At 37.2% G+C, this 17,423-nt stretch overlaps 1 protein-coding gene across 4 annotated transcripts in view; it reads right to left on the bottom strand.

Moving 5' to 3' along the window:
- Positions 1-727: 727 nt before the first annotated feature.
- Positions 728-17,423, bottom strand: part of RBBP6 (RB binding protein 6, ubiquitin ligase) — a 33,164-nt gene continuing 16,468 nt past the window's right edge. Inside the window, exons 7-19 of one of the 4 annotated variants that reach the window (XM_055299147.2) lie at positions 17,203-17,342; positions 15,123-15,236; positions 13,947-14,119; positions 11,878-11,981; positions 11,423-11,760; positions 10,293-10,389; positions 10,087-10,165; positions 9,924-9,978; positions 8,745-8,813; positions 6,087-6,449; positions 5,702-5,803; positions 3,099-4,850; positions 728-2,716 (exon numbers count right to left, since the gene is read on the bottom strand). In XM_055299147.2, coding sequence (XP_055155122.1) covers positions 1,147-2,716; positions 3,099-4,850; positions 5,702-5,803; positions 6,087-6,449; positions 8,745-8,813; positions 9,924-9,978; positions 10,087-10,165; positions 10,293-10,389; positions 11,423-11,760; positions 11,878-11,981; positions 13,947-14,119; positions 15,123-15,236; positions 17,203-17,342 — 4,956 coding nt within the window. In that variant the 3' untranslated portion in view covers positions 728-1,146. The remainder of the gene's footprint in view (positions 2,717-3,098; positions 4,851-5,701; positions 5,804-6,086; positions 6,450-8,744; positions 8,814-9,923; positions 9,979-10,086; positions 10,166-10,292; positions 10,390-11,422; positions 11,761-11,877; positions 11,982-13,946; positions 14,120-15,122; positions 15,237-17,202; positions 17,343-17,423) is intronic. The other 3 variants (XM_055299149.2, XM_055299148.2, XM_055299151.2) reach the window with 3 other exon arrangements.

Consider the following 17,423-nt stretch of genomic DNA (forward strand, 5'->3'; position numbering starts at 1 on the left):
AGCTATTCGGGAGGCTGAGGCAGGAGAATCCACTTGAACCCAGGAGGCAGAGGTTGCAGTGAGCCGAGATCGTGCCACTGCACTCCTGCCTGGTTAAGAGTGAGACTCTGTCTCAAATAAGAAAAAAAAAAAAAAGATTATCTCAATCCCTACTTATACCACTATGTTTCTAAAGTGCCATTCCTACTCTCCCTCATTCCCCACATCCTTTCAGTATCTTTTCACTGTCCCCAGGTACACTTCCTGAACCACAACAATAAAGGAAACTCATCATAAGTAATTACCACTTGCTTGTCAACTGGGCATATTGGGTAGGCCACAAGCACTCACTGGTTTAGCTGCATTCTGCTTTATCAAGGAATTTAATATTTATCAGGGTTTCCAGAAAAATACGTGGCCATAAACGAGTCACAATTCTGCATCTCTAATATTCAAATCCAAACCATTTTGAAAGTTCGAACTTCGAATTTCTATGTAATTCAAGACTCTCCTAGATTTATTTAACCACATCTCCAGTTAATCCTGATTCATTTCTGGCCTCTACCACCCGCCCACCTATGAAATGTATCTTCAGTGTTTAATTTAGAATTCTGTATATTCAGTTCAGCTTGTATTAAAAACTAAGAATTTTAAAATAGGGAAATGGAGACACACATACAACCTGCGTCTGGTGGGTTAAGTATACAGATATGGCACTACTTTCTGTAAATAATGCAAATACTCAACATTTGAAAAGTTTACTGAAAACTTTTATTGTAATCAAAAAGTGACATAACAGGGTTGTAATGAATTCAGCAAATCATTCTGCTGATATTTTAGAACTTATATCAGCTTTTGCCAGGCAATTAAAAAAATTCAAATGTGAAAATTTCACATTACAGTAAACTCCACCCCAACTAATTAATGGTGGTTAAAAATAATAGGCCCTAGCAAAACCTCTCATGTTACATGGTCACAACTCACAATTCTGTACAAAAGTTCGTGTTATAAAGCTCTGATGTAAAAATCAAATAATCAAGCAGCAATATTTTAAGTGCAGCACAGGGTCTTCCATGTCATTATTTACAACGCTTGAATCTCTTTACATTATAACAAAATTTAATACAGATGACTTAGTAATTAAGTCAATTTTAAAAATCTGTCTTTTTACACAGTGACAGATTTCACTTTTTGGTCATCTTTCTCCTTCTCCTTCTCTTTATCTTTGTTCTTCTTTGACTTCTTTTTCTTGTGTTTGTGTTTTTGGCTTTTTTCCAATTCCACTTCAGTGCCTGCATGTTTCTTATGCTTCTTATGCTTTTTATGTTTCTTGTGTTTTTTCTTTTCCTTCTTTTTCTTCTTCTTCTTGCTGTCCTGACTTTCTGCTGAGCTGGCACTGCTACTGTGGCTTCGGGTCTGGCTTCCAGAAGGACTGTGGCTTCTGCTGGGGCTGACGCTGGGGCTGCTGTGGCTCTGGTTCCTGCTTATGCCCACCTGGATGACTGCTGCTGTGTCCAGGCTCTCTTTCGCTTTCTCCACTATTTTATCTTTCAGGTCCTTAGAAATGTTTCCTGAAGTTTCCTCTTCTTTTACAGAAACATTACTTTCACTGTCACTTTCATTATAGTCTGGTTCAAAAGCAGCTTCATCAGTTTCTCTAGTTAAGTCAGAGGAAAGTCTAGAGGAATGACTTAACTGGGGTTTAGGCTTGACAGTATTCTTGTCAATTTGCCCAGTAATTTGCTCTTTTTCAACCTGTGTCTCTGGTGGGTTAAGTATATAAATTAGTTTATTGCCACTTGACTCTTTATTGTTCCTTGCTTCTAATACATGCTTCTCACGATCCTTACAAGGATTTTTATCTACAGATTTTGTCTCTTCATTTGGGCGTTTAGTATCGTAAGTGGCTTTGTGATCATGAGGTTTTCTGTCTCTTGAGGGACTAGAATTACTTTTTTTGGAATCTCCTGTTCCTTTTTTAGGCAAATCTCTCTCTTCCCTTGGCTTATTTTTCTGTCCAGATGCAGAATCTTTATTCCGAGAAGGAGAGTCTTTTCTTCTTGTTAATTCATTCTTTTCATCTCTACGTTTGGAACTTGAATACTCTCTGGTGTCATAGTCAGTTTTTTTGTCTCTATTGGGAGTGAAGTCTTTATTTGAGGAAGTACGAGTGGAATCATGTTTATCTGACGTTCTAGCCTCTTTGGAAGATTGAGACAGACTTTTAAAATTTCCTTGTTCATTCAGATGGTCCAAATTACTCTCTTTCTCTGGCTGAGTGCTGTTCTTCTTCTTTTCAGGGTTTTCCTTTTCCAACACTGAATAATCTCGATCTTTGGTTTTCCCTTTTTCACTAGATGCAGAGTTTTTTGAACTTTTAACCTCGTGTTGTATGATTTCATGGCTCACGTCCTTGGTGAATTTCTGAATTTTCTCTGATGGCTCACTTTCTTTCTCAGGATACTTGACTATATTTGATGGCTTTGTACTAACATTTTTTATAACACTAGCAGGTTTTCCTACACTTGATATAGGCTGTGTGGATTTAACATCTTCTTCTTCAGATTCAAAGTCATCTTTATCCCATTTGGATTGAGGAACCTGAATCATAATGATAACATCTTCAGCTGGCGCCGTATTGTCATTATTATATTCTTCCATCGTTTTAATCACAGTTCGCTTTGTATCTGTTTTTTCTTCAGATTTCCGCACAGGACTGCCTCCAGTTGAGCTCGTACTAAAAAGAATAACAAAATATTTTTAATTAATGAAGAATTTACTATTAATTGTAAAACACTGATAAACATAAAAATGCTAACTTAAACACAAATGTCCTTCTAACATTTAAAAAAAAAAAAACAAAAAACTTATTCTGCCCTGAGGAAGACACACAATTTAAGATTATGATTGTATAAACACAAATGTGGCTCACCCCCAAAATCTACTTACAACCTTGTCTTTGGCAATTCCCTTCTTCAAAGACAACAAAAGACTACATAAAACCAGCCTACTTCCCTAGATCAGCATTCATAATTAATATAAAAAGCACAAGCATGGATAAAACTGAAGAAAATCCTTCTCCCAACAAACTTCCACACCCACCCCCTACACTCAGCTACCTGGTATAATCCACCAGAGTTGAGCTAGATCCTTCAGTCCCAGTCACTTTTCGTCTGACCTTTCCTTTGACTTTTTCTTGTTTAACTTTGCTAGATGTTGACTCCAATTTTTCAGAGGGTTCTTTTGTGTTTGATATATTTTCTGTACTTCCAATTTTCTTCCCAGTTTCTCTGTTGAGCTTGATTTTTTTGGCTGGCGCTGAAGAAATTTTGTCCTTTTCAGGGGTCCTATCCATTTTTTCAGTATCAGGTTCCATTTTGCGCTTTGGTGATGGTTTCACTATTTCAGTCACTTCTAGTTTCGAGATTTTCATTGAAGAAGACTCAAAATCTTTATCTACACCTTTTTCTTCAGTTTTTCTTTTTCTTTTTTCTCCCTTATTATCAAGTGGTTTGTTTTTCTCATTAGGCTTCTTGGCCTTTTCTTCCTTAGTTGTTAGCTTTTCTGATTTGACATCTTTGGAATAGTCCTTCTTCACTTTTTCCTCTTTGACTGGTTTTGTTTCTTGGTGTTCTTTTGCTGATTTAGAGTGAGCTTTTCTGGGGGTTCCAGTGATTTTTTCATCCTTCTGAGAGGAAGATGATGATTTAGCATTGTCAGTCTTTGGAGTCTCCTCTTTGGCTTTTTTAAGTGGAGGTTCAGATCGAGGAGATTTCTCACGTTCTCCATCTACTTTTTCTTGGGGTCCTTTAGCAGGTTTTATAATATTTTCTTTTTTTGACACAGCAGATCCATCATTCTTCCGTTTGGTTTTATCACCCTTTGCTTTTGGTTTATCCCTTTCTCTCTTGTCTTTTTCAGACACTGATTTAAAAGTGATTGATTCTGCATCCATTGGTTCATCTCTAACAGGTGTGGCATCATCTCTACTTGGGAGAACAAACAATGAGTCTGTTTTATTTTCTTCAACACCTGTAGATTCTCTTGATTTCCTAGAAGTCTCTAATAACTCTGGGTTCAGAAAACCCTCACTTTCCTCACCTTTTCTTCTTTTTCTGTGTTTCTTATGCTTATTTCCTTTACCATCTCCTGCAGCGTTTTCACTCTCCTTCTCTTTTGACTTTGTATTATCCTTCTGATTGTGACCATCTCTTGCTGAAAGCTTTTCTGGATAGTTGCTACCTATGTTTCGACTTCTATGACTTTGCCCACCAACAAAGTCTTCTCTGCGGCCTCTTGTGAAGGGAGAATTCCTGATGTTAAGTGGTAAAAATCTTTCTGGAGAAAAGTTCTCTCTATTTGCTGAGGGTCTAGGCTGTGCTCCAGCAGCATAACCTTTATAATATTTTTCATACCACTCTCTATATTTTCTCTCCCATTCTCGGTAGCGTTCTTTTTCAAATGGGTCTCTAAAGTCAACACTTCTCCCATAATATGCTTTCATGTCATATGGTGGTGGAACTTCTCTGTATCTATTAAAATATTCACGTTCTGTTTCCCCTTGAGGTACATTACGTTTATTAGGAGACTGTCCCCTAAACGCTTGAGGAGATCTTGATCGTGAATGATAGCGTCTATAAGGGGGTGACCTTGACCTAGATCGATGATATCCATGAGATCTAGACCGTGAACGGTAATTGCGGCTCTTGCCTCTGCCTCTTCTGGGGTATGGAGGTGACCGTGAATAGGAACGAGAATGTGAGCGGCTGAATGATCGAGAATAAGAGCGTGAACGTGTTGAACCAGATCTTGATTTAGAGTAAGTATATGAACTTCTTGAATACGAAGAACCACTATAGGGAGATTTAGACCTAAAAACAAAACAAAACAATAGTTGATAGTTGAGAAATACACACAAAATAAAACACAGACTCTCAGATTCTAGCATTCTTTCCTCACGGTTTCATCTGTCTTTATACCAAATTTCATCTTAGATGATTAAAGAGGCACAGTGACCTCTACTGGAATGGAATAAAGTACACAAATCAGAGCAATCACTTGTTACAAAACAAAAGTGAAGTCTTAACAATTAGAGTGAAGTGCATTAATGTACCGTGAGTTATATGAGCTAACTAACATTAAACAAAATGTCAATTAATTTTAAATTTCACTTCCTATCTGAATATTGAAGTAGGAGTCTGTTTTTTGTCCTATACTGGCTAACAGCCTAGTTTTAAAAGAAACCACATTCCAAGTGTAAGGCTAAAAAATAAAGTCTTTTAAACAAACTTCCAGGGAATTTTTATAATTCACTTTTTCTATCAATAATGCAATTTGTATTCTACTACTACTTCATAATTACACAGGTTAATGTTCCAGCAAGAAGCTGTAGCCTTATGGTAAAAGGGTCCTGAGAACTGTTTTTTGGCTATTCCCCTATTTCTTTCCTTCCAAAAACATTTCCCAATTATTTGATACTACAAATAACCTCAAGGGACAAGGGCAATTTAATCCCCACAACTGTTAGTTCTACACAATAGAATTTACACTGAGACATTATTTCAATGAACAGATATTGGGAAATAAGCTACATCTTCACTTCTATACACCTAGACCGAATCAGAAAAATTCCTAAGTGCAATGTTCTTTATATCCATAGCTAATCCCTGGATATTCAAAGTCCCGTTTGTAATTCTGTTGTGAAGGCTTGCAAAACACTAACCTGGAAAATGAGCGCCTACGCTCCTTTTGAATCTTTTTGTATTCCATCAATTCCTTAGCAAAATCATTTGTAAACTCATCTAGCTTGGACTTTTTCTTTTCCCTAGTAAAATAAAGTTAAAGAGTGAAAGTTAACAAAAACCATTTAAGAAAACTAACAAGACAAATGTAATTAGATCATGAATGAAATGAATGAAATTGCCATTAGTTTTCCACTTTAAAACTATAAACTAGGAATCCCTGAGAAGTTGCTTGTATGGCTTTGGTTTAAATTTTAGGTGAATTTCTCATACTAACTGGAAACACTGGAAAACGTTTCCAGACACCTATTTAATGTTATCAGAAAATGAAAAAAGTGTATAATAATTTCAAATTAGAATACATACTCTTCTTTTAGTCGTCGCTGCTCTCTATAGAATTCTTCCCTGGACAAAGGTGGTGCTTGTGTTGTTGGGATGGTATTTGAATGAGCTGTCTGCACTCCTGATGATACCCAAGGTGTTGATAAATTGGTAGGAGCTGGAGGAAACCCTGGAGGAGGGACACTATACCCAGCGGGTGGTGGCTGGCCAGGAGGAAATTGAGGAGAAAACTGTGGAGGAGGAACACCCGGAGGGAGAGGAAGTGTATGGGGAGGAGGCGGATACAAAGGAGGTGGTGGAACAGGTACAAAGACTGGAGTTGCTGGTAGTGACGGGCCTTGAGTCCTCTGTGATCTTTCGCTGTGGTGTCGCCCACGGTTTATACTTCTGGAGAAATAAATTCCAACATATTACTTCTTCAAACTAAAGTCATCTGAGACAAGTAAGTTTATCTTTTCTATCCATAATTATTTTCAAACTTAAAAACAGTGGAATAGAACCAACTATTCAACTAGTATAGAAACATTAGTACAATTTATTTGTAAAAATTACAACATAATTTTTAAGGCCATGTATCGACTGAGATGATGCAAGTTTATAGGACCTTCTCTACACAGAAATATTGTATTTAAAAGTTCTCTTTTATGAAGTTCAGACTGATTATCACTCCACTAATTACTACCTGTTACATCCTAAACTGTCTTTTGAAGGAACTGACAGGTTAATGCTGCTATGACCTAGCTCTCTCTGAAAGCTTACTTATTCATTTATTTTTTATTTTTTGAGACAGAGTCTCACTCTGTCATCCAGGCTGGACTACAGTGGTGCAATCTTGGCTCACTACAACCTCCACCTCCTGGGTTCAAGCGAATTCTCCTGCCTCAGCCTCCCAAGTAGCTGGGACTACAGACGTGTACCACCATGCCCAGCTAATTTTTGTATTTTTAGGAGAGACAGGGTTTCACCATGTTGGGCAGGCTGGTCTCAAACTCCTGACCTCAGGTGATCTGCACAAAGTGCTGGGATTACAGGTAGAGCCACCACACCCGGCCCCAAAAGTTTTAAATGAAGGAAAACCACCTTCTGTAACCTCTTTTTTGAGGGAGGAAGTGGGTGAAGATCATATAAAGCAGAATAAATTCTAGTTTTAACTTCTATAATTAACAATGAAAATATCAATGCCTTCTCTCAAAGGCTTAAGTAAAAATAACAGTGCTGGCTAAAGTTTCTAATTTGTGCCTCACCAAACAGAATGGGTTATTTCTGTTAAACTAGAGGTGCTTTAAATTATAAATAATTGGTACACAACAGCAACAGCAGGGGTTTAGATTTTAAGCATCTTTTCAGAGAGCCATGAATTAATAAGTATTACCTTCTTTTAAAATGTGATCCAGTAATGACATAGTAAACTTTCATAAGTTTAGCAATGAAGCACTAGAAGATATCCCAAATTTCCTTCTTTTTGGAGACAGGGTCTCACTCTGTCCCCCAGGCTAAAGTGCAGTGATGTGGTTATAGCTCACTGCAGCCTTGACTTCCTAAGCTCAAGTGATCCTCCTGCCTCAGCCTCCCAGGTAGCTGGGACCACAGGTGCATGCCACCATGTCTGGTTATTTTATTTTTTTGGTAGAGAGTCTTGCTATGTTGCCCAGGCTAATCTTGAACTTCGGGCCTCAAGCAATCCTCCCCATTAGCCTCCCAAAGCTCTAAAATTACCAGCATGAGCCATTATGCCTGGCCAAAACTCTTGATATGAAGTTTTGGAGGCTCCTTTATCCTGGTGGTGATTATGACCTAGACTAGCAGTTCTCAACCTTTTTGGCACCAGGGAGCTGTTTTGTGGAAGACAACTTTTTCCATGGACGGGGGCAGCGGGGTAGGGGGATGGTTTCGGGATGAAACTGTTCCACCTTAGATGATCAGGCGTTAGATTCTCCTAAGGAGCGTGCAACCCAGATCCTTCTCACACACAGTTCACAAAAAGTGTTCATGCTCCTATGAGAATCTTAATGCCACCGCTGATCTGACAAGAGGTGGAGCTCAGGTGGTAATGCTCGCTCACCTGCTGTTCACCTCCTGCTGTGCTGCCCAGTTCCTAACAGGCCAAGGATGGGTACTGGTCTGTGGCCCAGGGTCGGGGACCCCTGACCTAGACAGTAAGATTCTTACTTCTTAGATTAATATCGCTTGTACCCGCCCACTAGGGCAGGAGCCTCTAACAATCTCCTGTCTCTTCTTTTGGAAAAGAGAGGGTGGGAGATGATTGGGACAGTGGAGTCTAGAAGACAAATAGCTGCAATTCTTATTCACAGTTGGGAGCTGAGCTTGTTAACTTTCATCTTAAATTAAATTGGTATCTTAGATATTGTTTGAGCCTTAATGACTTTCTTCTACTTCCAAGGGGATAAATGCAAGCCAATACTCTGCTGTTTGCTGACAGGGAGAAAGTAATCCCTGGGAAGGAATATTAAAAATGTCTTAAAAACCATCATTTAAGATACAATATATAATTTATTCTTTTCTAGCCCTCTTTAAGGACAACTACCCAGGACTTAAGAGGGATAAGCACAATACAAACAAATGACCCCCTTCCTTCCTGCCACTGCTGTGCTTTAATTTCTTCGGTGAGATATATATATATAAAATAAGATGATTATTTTCCAAGATTTTTAGCATGCCTACCTGTAGCAGCTCCTCTCCCCTCTTCTAATTTGTTGTGGTGGAGAAACCAGATAGCCGAGTTTGTTGGAACTGTGTGGGAGGAAAAAAAAAATAGGCTCAAGTATTTCTCCATGGGTATAATACATGACCTTTCCATGCATAGATGTTAAGACACCAATTTTAACTACTCTGAAAACTTTTTCCTACTCCCCAATTCTTAAACTTGTTTCAGATAGAGAGCTGAGTAAATATTATATTTACTTAAAACTAACTTTCCCCCACCAATTAACTGTATCATAACAATAACTAGACCTCAAAATACTTTATGTAGTATTATATTTTAATTAGCACTCTATAAATTACTCTGTGAACTTATTGTTATATACAATGAAAAGAGCCCTTTTGTCTGCTGGGCACAATGAAGTCATTTTACATGTTGAGGTAGGTAGTGTCATTCCAAATCCAAATGATGAAAGGATGTTAGGGAGTAAAACCACAAGACCACTGTCATGCAGCTTGGAAATGAAGGAGATGGGATTCAAACCCAAGTCTACCTGTTTTAAATCCTATCTTCCTTCTACTGATATATCCTGCTAGTAACCCATACTTTTAAGAATATATCAGTTTTCAATTGGATTATATAAACAGAAATAATTATGTAACTAAAAATACATTAAGCAAGTCTGCTGATTTTCAATGCCATAAAACACCCCACAGAGAAAATCAAAGTTCTTTGTATTTTAGGGTGGAAAAAACATATCCTGTAGAACAACTAGATTTCAGACAAAAAATTTTTGCTCAGTAGATGTTAATCTTATTATGTATTTATGTACTCAAATCACAGTTTGATCATCCAAATTAAGGATAGAAAAAGTTAAACCTACTAGGAAAATAACTGACACCATATTTAAAATAAATTTTCAAGTAATTCTTATCTATTCATTAAATTGAAGTCCTGTCAAGTTCCCCATTTGCTGGATATGAAAGTAGAAAAAAACTTTTAAAATTTTGTATTTTAGAAAATATTTGCTCATTTAAAAAAACCCTCATGTAAGCTTGAATTTTGACATTTTACATAAAAAATGTTAATCTGGCACATGAAAGGTTACAATAAGGAGCAGTGACCCGCTGCCTAGTTTGGACCTTCCATTATCTAGTTTGCAGGCAATCATCTGAAGGTTATTGTAAACATCTACTCACTGTTCCCAGCCTGGTCGACCACCGCCTGGACGAGCAGTATTTATTCTTACTGGACCTAGAAACAAAAAATAAAAGCAGGACGTAAATATAAAATTGCACATTAAATCAAGCTAAAATTATTTTTTAAAGGGAAAAAAGTCTAAACCAAAGTGCTCTTACTCACCAGTTGTGGGGATCAACTGTCCATGCAATAATGACTGTCCAAGCAAAGATGGGGTTCCAAGAACAGGCACCTGGTAACCCTTTAGAAACAACCACAAATAAACAGAAATAGTTAGAAAAAAAAAAAAAAAAAGAAGTAAAAACAAAACCAGAAAAACAAAACCCTGCTGTAAAAAAATCCCAAATTAAAGCACCAGTAAAATTTACCTTCTCTTCCATAAGAGCAGTAATTGCAATTGAGGAGGTTCCCTTTGAGTGCTCTGATGCAAGTGCTACAGCTGGCAATATTTTATTATCAGAATCCCTTAAAAAAACATAAATTATAATACATTAAAAATCACCAGAAATGGACAATTAAGAGTAAAAAAGTTTGCTGCTGTTTACCCATCACCTGCAGTAAGATGAGTTAAGTCAAAGATGATGAATACTTCTGAGGAAAGTGAGAGAAGGCTGAAACTTTCAAGAGTTCTCTATATGTAAGTGGAAAAGTAAAATGGAGGACCCTCCTTAAGAAGATACGATAGTTATGACAGAAATCAGTTGCAAGAATAGTAAAACTTAAAGAAAATCAAAGTGTGGCCTATGAAGACAAAAATCCCCCTAGGATTAGGAGTTAAGTTTTAGCTCTAGTTCTACCACTAAACTGAAAGGATAATCCTGGGTCAGCCATAGAACTCTCTGGGCCTATTTCCACTATCAACCACATAAATTCCACCAGATCAGTGGAATTTCTTAAATGTAAATGTAAAGGTCTCATCCTAAAGATTTTGCTTCAGTGTGTCTGAAATGGGCCTCTTATACCTTTTTTTTTTTTAAAGAATTTATGAGACATTAAACTACATGGACAAAAGTCTCATTTCTGAATTGGTAGGCTGTGAGTTTTCACTATTCTCCTACATAATAATTATGCTCCAAAACAATCACTATTCCTGACTTCTCTACTTACCTGTGTTTTTACCCCCTCTTCTCTACCTATCCAAACTGTTCTTAGTTCTACTTAAAACTACTCCTATCCAAAACTATCATTATGATCACAAGTGAATTCTCCCACTTCTGTTAAGTTCAGAGCTGTTATGGTATATGGAACACTCAACGTTTAATAGGGGCTGGTTGGCAACCTGTGTAGTATTTGACCTCAGGATGCTTAATCCTCATTTGCCAAATCAATCACCTTTGTTTTCCTCTTCCCCCAATAAGACTAAGTCATTTCTTAGAAGTCATCCCACATTACTGAGCACAGTGGTCCACTAAGAAAGCTGTTAAAGTGATAACCAACAATAAAACACTACATCATTGACCTCATTTGGTTTCTAACAGTGAAAAATACACAGACTTACCGAAAAGGTCCATCTGATTTTTCTGAATGAACTGATATGGATACTGTTGCAGTTATATCAGGTACAGGAGCTGGAGCAGAAGATGGATTTCCAGACACAGGAGGGGCCAAGGAAGACTTATTAGAAGTTAATGACGATATAGACGGAGCTGGGTGAGCTGATGAAGATGTCACTGGAATCATAAGAGGATCTTGTTGTCTTGATATTGGAGATCTCATCAGAGGTTGTAGGTTCCTCTGAATCAGTGGTCTCGGAGGTGGTATTGGGGGTGGTGGAGGAGGTAACTGTTTTCGTAGTCTTTTTGTATAGCCAGTTTCATTTTTGAAGTTGTTAACAGCCTACAGATAACAAGCATAATAATGCAGAAAAATGTTATGCAGTATTCACTGAAGTACAGTTAAATCAGTTAAAGATTAAAAAGAATTTTTTCATAAAATGGATACAAAGATAGTTACCTGTCGTAAAAATTTATTGGCAATTAAAGCATCAGGAGAAACATCATTTTGATGACACGTTGGACATGTATGCTCATCTGATTCCAGGAGTGCTGTTCTTATACCTATGTATAAGATTTCAAATATTAATAAAAGCATAGTAGGAACTCAGTGTTTACGAAATGAATTAAAAGGATGGTCCACATTTGTTCAGTTACATTACCATTTTCCAAGCATGTTGTGCTAATCATTTCTTAGATTAAGAAACTTAAGTAAAATCTCTCATCTTACGGTACTCCTCTGGCTCTTTTCTATATGACCTATGCTATGCTAAAAAGAAGTCACAGCTGGGTGCGCTGTCAGGTGCCTGTAATCCCCGTTCCTGGGGAGGCTGAGACAGGAGAATCACTTGAGCCTAGAAGTTTAAGGCCAGCCTGGGGCAAAATAGCAAGGATCCCCCATTCCATCTTTTTTTTTTTTTTTTAACAAAGGACACATTTAAACAAATGTCCTAATTGAGAGCAAAAGCACTCTTTCTCAAAGACTATTCTTTGTTTAGCTAGTAATTGGAATATTGTAGAAAACAAAAGAGAAATATAAGATAGTCTAGAAAGACAAAAATTTTACATGGCTAACTTGGGGTTTTTATTCAGGCAAGGAAGTGAGAGACCTACAGCACAGTACGTGGGAGCAACACTGAATTACAGATACGAAGATTAAGCTTCAATGTAGTAAAACTCCAGTAATACCAAGTGGTATGTTAAATCTAAGATATAATCTGAAACAAGTCTTTAGCAACCTCTTCTTGACCTTGGTCTTCACTGAAGAGGTCAAAAAATAAAGATTTACAGGTATCCAAAGGGGATGGGTTCCAGGACCCTCTGAAGATAACATCTGTAGATGCTCAAGTCTCTCAACTGCCCCAAAGGCATAGTATTTGCATATAATACTATGTACATCCTCCAGTATACTTTAAATAATCTCGATTGCTTGTAATACCTGCTGCAATATAAATGCTATGTAAATAGTTGTTATACTCTTATTTTCAAATCTGTATTAGTCTTTACTATTATATTATTTTTTACTGTTTTCTTCCTCCCAAATATTTATGATCTGTGGTTTTGAATCTGCAGATGCAGAACCATGTGTATGAGGACTGTATATTTCAAAACTACCTTTAAAAATGAAAAAGGCCAGAGCAGGCTTGAGCAAATTTTCAGGTAACACTGATTTCTTCTGTGTAAGAAGGCACAAACTTAGGATAAGTGGCAGGAAACAACTAAGTGCTAATATAAGTGATTTAAAAAGTCACAACTGCATGATAAATGCTGGGTAATAAATATGTCTACAGAGGCCAGGCACGGTGGCTCACGCCTGTAACCCTAGCACTTGGGGAGGCCAAGGTGGGCGGATCACGAGGTCAGGAGATCGAGACCATCCTGGCTAACACGGTGAAACCCCGTCTCTACTAAAAATACAAAAAATTAGCTGGGCGTGCTGGCGGGCGCCTGTAGTCCCGCGCCTGTAGTCCCAGCTACTTGGGAGGCTGAGGCAGAATGGCGTGAACCCCCAGAAGGCAGAGCTTACAGTGAGCCAAGATTGCACCACTGCACTCCAGCCTGGGAGACAGCAAGACTCCGTCTCAAAAAAAAAAAAACTGTCTACAGGAATCAGGTCTTAATACACTTAGAAATATTAGGATAAGCTATTCACAATCCAGGAAAAGGATTTAGATACCACTTAAAAATATTTCCAGAATTATCTAAGGCCCAAAAAAAGTTTTAAAATTCTGGATACCACTTAAAATATACAGGAAACAAAAAGTCTATATTAAGAAAAACACCTCAGTATAGTCACCCTGACGAAGGTACAGAAAGCGGTCAATTCTAGAATTTAAAAGGGCAAAGAGGTTATTGTTTAAAAAAGATACAGCAACAAAAACAGACTTCTCACTACTTAATGCTCATTGATCAACACTTGTGATCAACATTATTTATTTTATTATTAAAATATATGAGGTTGGGAAGAGCCGTTCCAAGTAAATACAAATATTCTAAAATATACATCTTCCAAGATTCAGCATTTCTTACATTCATCACAGTAACTGTTTCCACAGCAGGGAATCACAACAGCATCAGTCATAATATCCTTGCAGATGAGACACAACAATTCATCTGGGATAGGATCATCTTCTTCTGAGGAAGAAGATGGCTCCTCTGGTAAGAAGGGAGGTTTCTCTTTCTTCCCAATTGCATATGCTTCTCTGTAAAAGAAAGTTTTCATGTTTTACCATTGTTAAGAAGGCAGAGTACTCATGCTACATGTTCTACTATAACATAAGGGGAACACATAATTCAGCACAATGCCAAATTAGTTTAGACAAGCACCATATCTTCTAAAATAAGGGAATAATTATGTACAACCTCACCCTAAACAAAGACACAAAAGTCTAAACAAGCATAACAAAAAGAAGCAAAGAAATGCTATAAAAACAATAAAAGGATCTTAGAACCCATAACTCTTAAGAACTGATGGCCAGAAGTAAAGCAACATGTTCTGTGCCATAAAGTTCTATTTAAGTGACAAAGACAAGACTTGAATTTAGATAACACCATAATCACAATTTTTCCTACTCTATCAAGTTTCTTGAAAAAAATAAAAATGAAAATTTTTATTTTTTTCATTTTTCACCCCCTAAAAAAATTTAATTTTTTTCCCAAAAAATCTCCCCTTCTCCATATCCCAAAAGTCTCTCAAACCTGTGAAGGTATTGGAGTAAATGCCACAAGATGGGAAATTAAAATTAGTACTGACATTATACAATTAAGGAAAGATAGTTCAAGGGAAATATTACGTCATTACCACACAAATAATTAATAAAATGAGATACCAAAACCCATGATCTACTTATTACTATTTTAAAAGAGGTTAATCAATTTACAGTCAATTAAGAAGCATTAGTGACTTAAATGATCAAAATCTGTGTTACAAAAATGTAAAGTAACACCTCATTAGACATTCTAGGTCCAGTTTTTTGTAGAAATGCATTTTGCAGAAATGTTGGGCATTAAATATAGTATTAAAACATAAAAATAGCTATTCTCAGACTTGTCACCACTGCTACTACACCCCCATCTTCTCTGTAATCAGGCAAATTCGCAAAACACAGGAATCCCTAGAGAAACCCTTTCTATTTCATTCAGGAACAGAGTGTGTTTATCTCAATGCTGAAAATGAAAGAATCTCGGCTGTACAGAGTAGGGTACCTTAGGTGTGTTATTTGTGTTGCAGTTGCTCCATAGACATCACCACGATTCCAGAAATAAGTATCAATTTGCTTATGCCCCATTGTTCCCAATTTGTGAAAGAGGAGTCTCCCACTGCCCAAAAGAGAGAAAAAAGAAAAAAAAAAAAAGAAAAAAAGAGGAGAACAGAGGATAGAAAAAGAAACAGAAGAAGAGTCTGAGTTGCTTATCAGTGGTGTTAGTGAAGAGGGTGAAAGTTTCATTTAAAATATTTAGATTCCCATCTTTCCCCAGTATTTGCTGTGTGTCTGGCACAATTGCGCATTTGTATTTCAGCATTCAAAAGCAATGAAGTTAATTATTAGTTAGGGTTTACAGGTGATATTAATTTTTCCAACAAATTTTTATTTAAAAATTTTACATAACATAGATGAAGCGGTCTGCTCTTAATTGTGTCTGTAAAAATAATCAATTTCAAGCTAAAGTTGTTTGGAAACATCTATGAAATGTCTCTGAATTAGAAACGGCATAACAACAGACTGTTCAATGATGAACCACAAAAACACAGGATGGTGACTGATAAAAAATGGGGGTGAAGTTGAGGAAGTGAGCAGGGTTGGGGGTTTAGGAAAACATTTTTATCTGTGAACGAAAACACTATTTGCTAAAGTACATATTCAAAAACACAAGATCTTTTCAATATCATTCTATGGCATAGCTATTTTCATCATCATCCCCACCTGCTCACTACACTACACTTCAATAATATTTCTAGCATGAAGCTGAGGAAAACTGTTCTTATATATGTATATATTTTTTCACTGAGAACATGAACACCTATTCTGTAAATTGATGCCCTGAGGATCCCCTAACTTCACAATCTCCTGGACAACCTGGTAAAAATGTAGAATCAGGGTCTTACCACATAACTTCTAAATCAAAATCGGGGGCAGAGCAACCAGGATTTTTTTTTTTTTTGCCCAAGGTCACTCTACCTGGCCAGTCTTTTAACATACTTTTGTAGGAAATTCTTATGCTCAACAAAGTTAGAAAACGACAGTCCAAAGAACACTTAATATTGTGTTGCACAGTATGTGAGTTCACAACTGTTGAAGGTAATCAAAAAAGTAACTGACTACATTAATAAAAGCAGATAAAATGAGAGGTTATCTAGTTGAACCCTGCCACTGAATTTTCATGTCTGTCCATTTCATTAAAAACTGGTTCATAATATAAAATCTGAATACACATTAAAAATGGGCATTAAGGGCCGGACGTGGTGGCTCACGCCTGTAATCCCAGCACTTTGAGAGGCTGAGGCAGGTGGATCACAAGGTCAGGCTAACACGGTGAAACTCCGTCTCTACTAAAAAAAAAAAAACAAAAAATTAGCCAGGCGTGGTGGCGGGCGTCTGTAGTCCCAGCTACTCGGGAGGCTGAGGCAGGAAAATGGTGTGAACCTGGGAGGTGGAGCTTGCAGTGAGCTGAGATTGTGCCACTGCACTTCAGCCTGAGGGACAGAGTGAGACTCGGCCCCCCCCCCCCCACAAAAAAAGGCATTAAGGTATTTCATAGAGCTATAGTTGATCTGAACTAGTGGTTTATAAAATAAACCTTACTTGAGAATCTTAAGACTCACATGGCATATCCAAACTTATTCAAGCTACTTCAGTATTTTTTATGCCTGACACTTAAATTTGCCTCAGCATCATGCAGAGCTTTTATTCTTAAGCCTCCTGTTTCTCAAAATGATTACAATCTGTTTTGTTCACTTAAAAATGCAACTAGCATATATAGTAAGATTATGTGGGAGTATGTATGTGAATGAGGAAGAAAGCAGGGAATGACAGAAAAAGAAAAAATTAGAAGACTACAAGGGAAGTGGCACTCACTGATAACAAAAAATCCCCAAATCCATTTTAAATTTGCTTTAAATGGAGCAGACTGCAGCCTCACAGAAATGCAAGATGTAGAGACTAATGGCCTTGGTATACAAAGTTCTCAAAGAATCCAAGTAGCAAAGTTACAAGCCCAAGATTAAAACACTATACCCTGGGACTGACTGGAGTCACCACAGGTCATACCTAATTTGCATACTTACGCATCTATAGTTGGTATTGCATATTTTCCAGTGTTGGTAAGCATTGCACCTTTCATATTAGGATCTTTCACTTCCATCATGAAACTTCTGGGAATTCCAGTGCTCTTTTTAATCCTAGGACCAGATTCAAAGTTTTTATCCTATTCAGAGGAAAAAGGAAGAGGAGGAGGAAGAGAAAAAGCAGTTACCTTTATTTAATAAATTAGCTGTTATACAGTGCT

The sequence above is a fragment of the Symphalangus syndactylus genome, chromosome 11 (assembly GCF_028878055.3).
Source record: "Symphalangus syndactylus isolate Jambi chromosome 11, NHGRI_mSymSyn1-v2.1_pri, whole genome shotgun sequence".
Classification (NCBI taxonomy): domain Eukaryota; kingdom Metazoa; phylum Chordata; class Mammalia; order Primates; family Hylobatidae; genus Symphalangus; species Symphalangus syndactylus.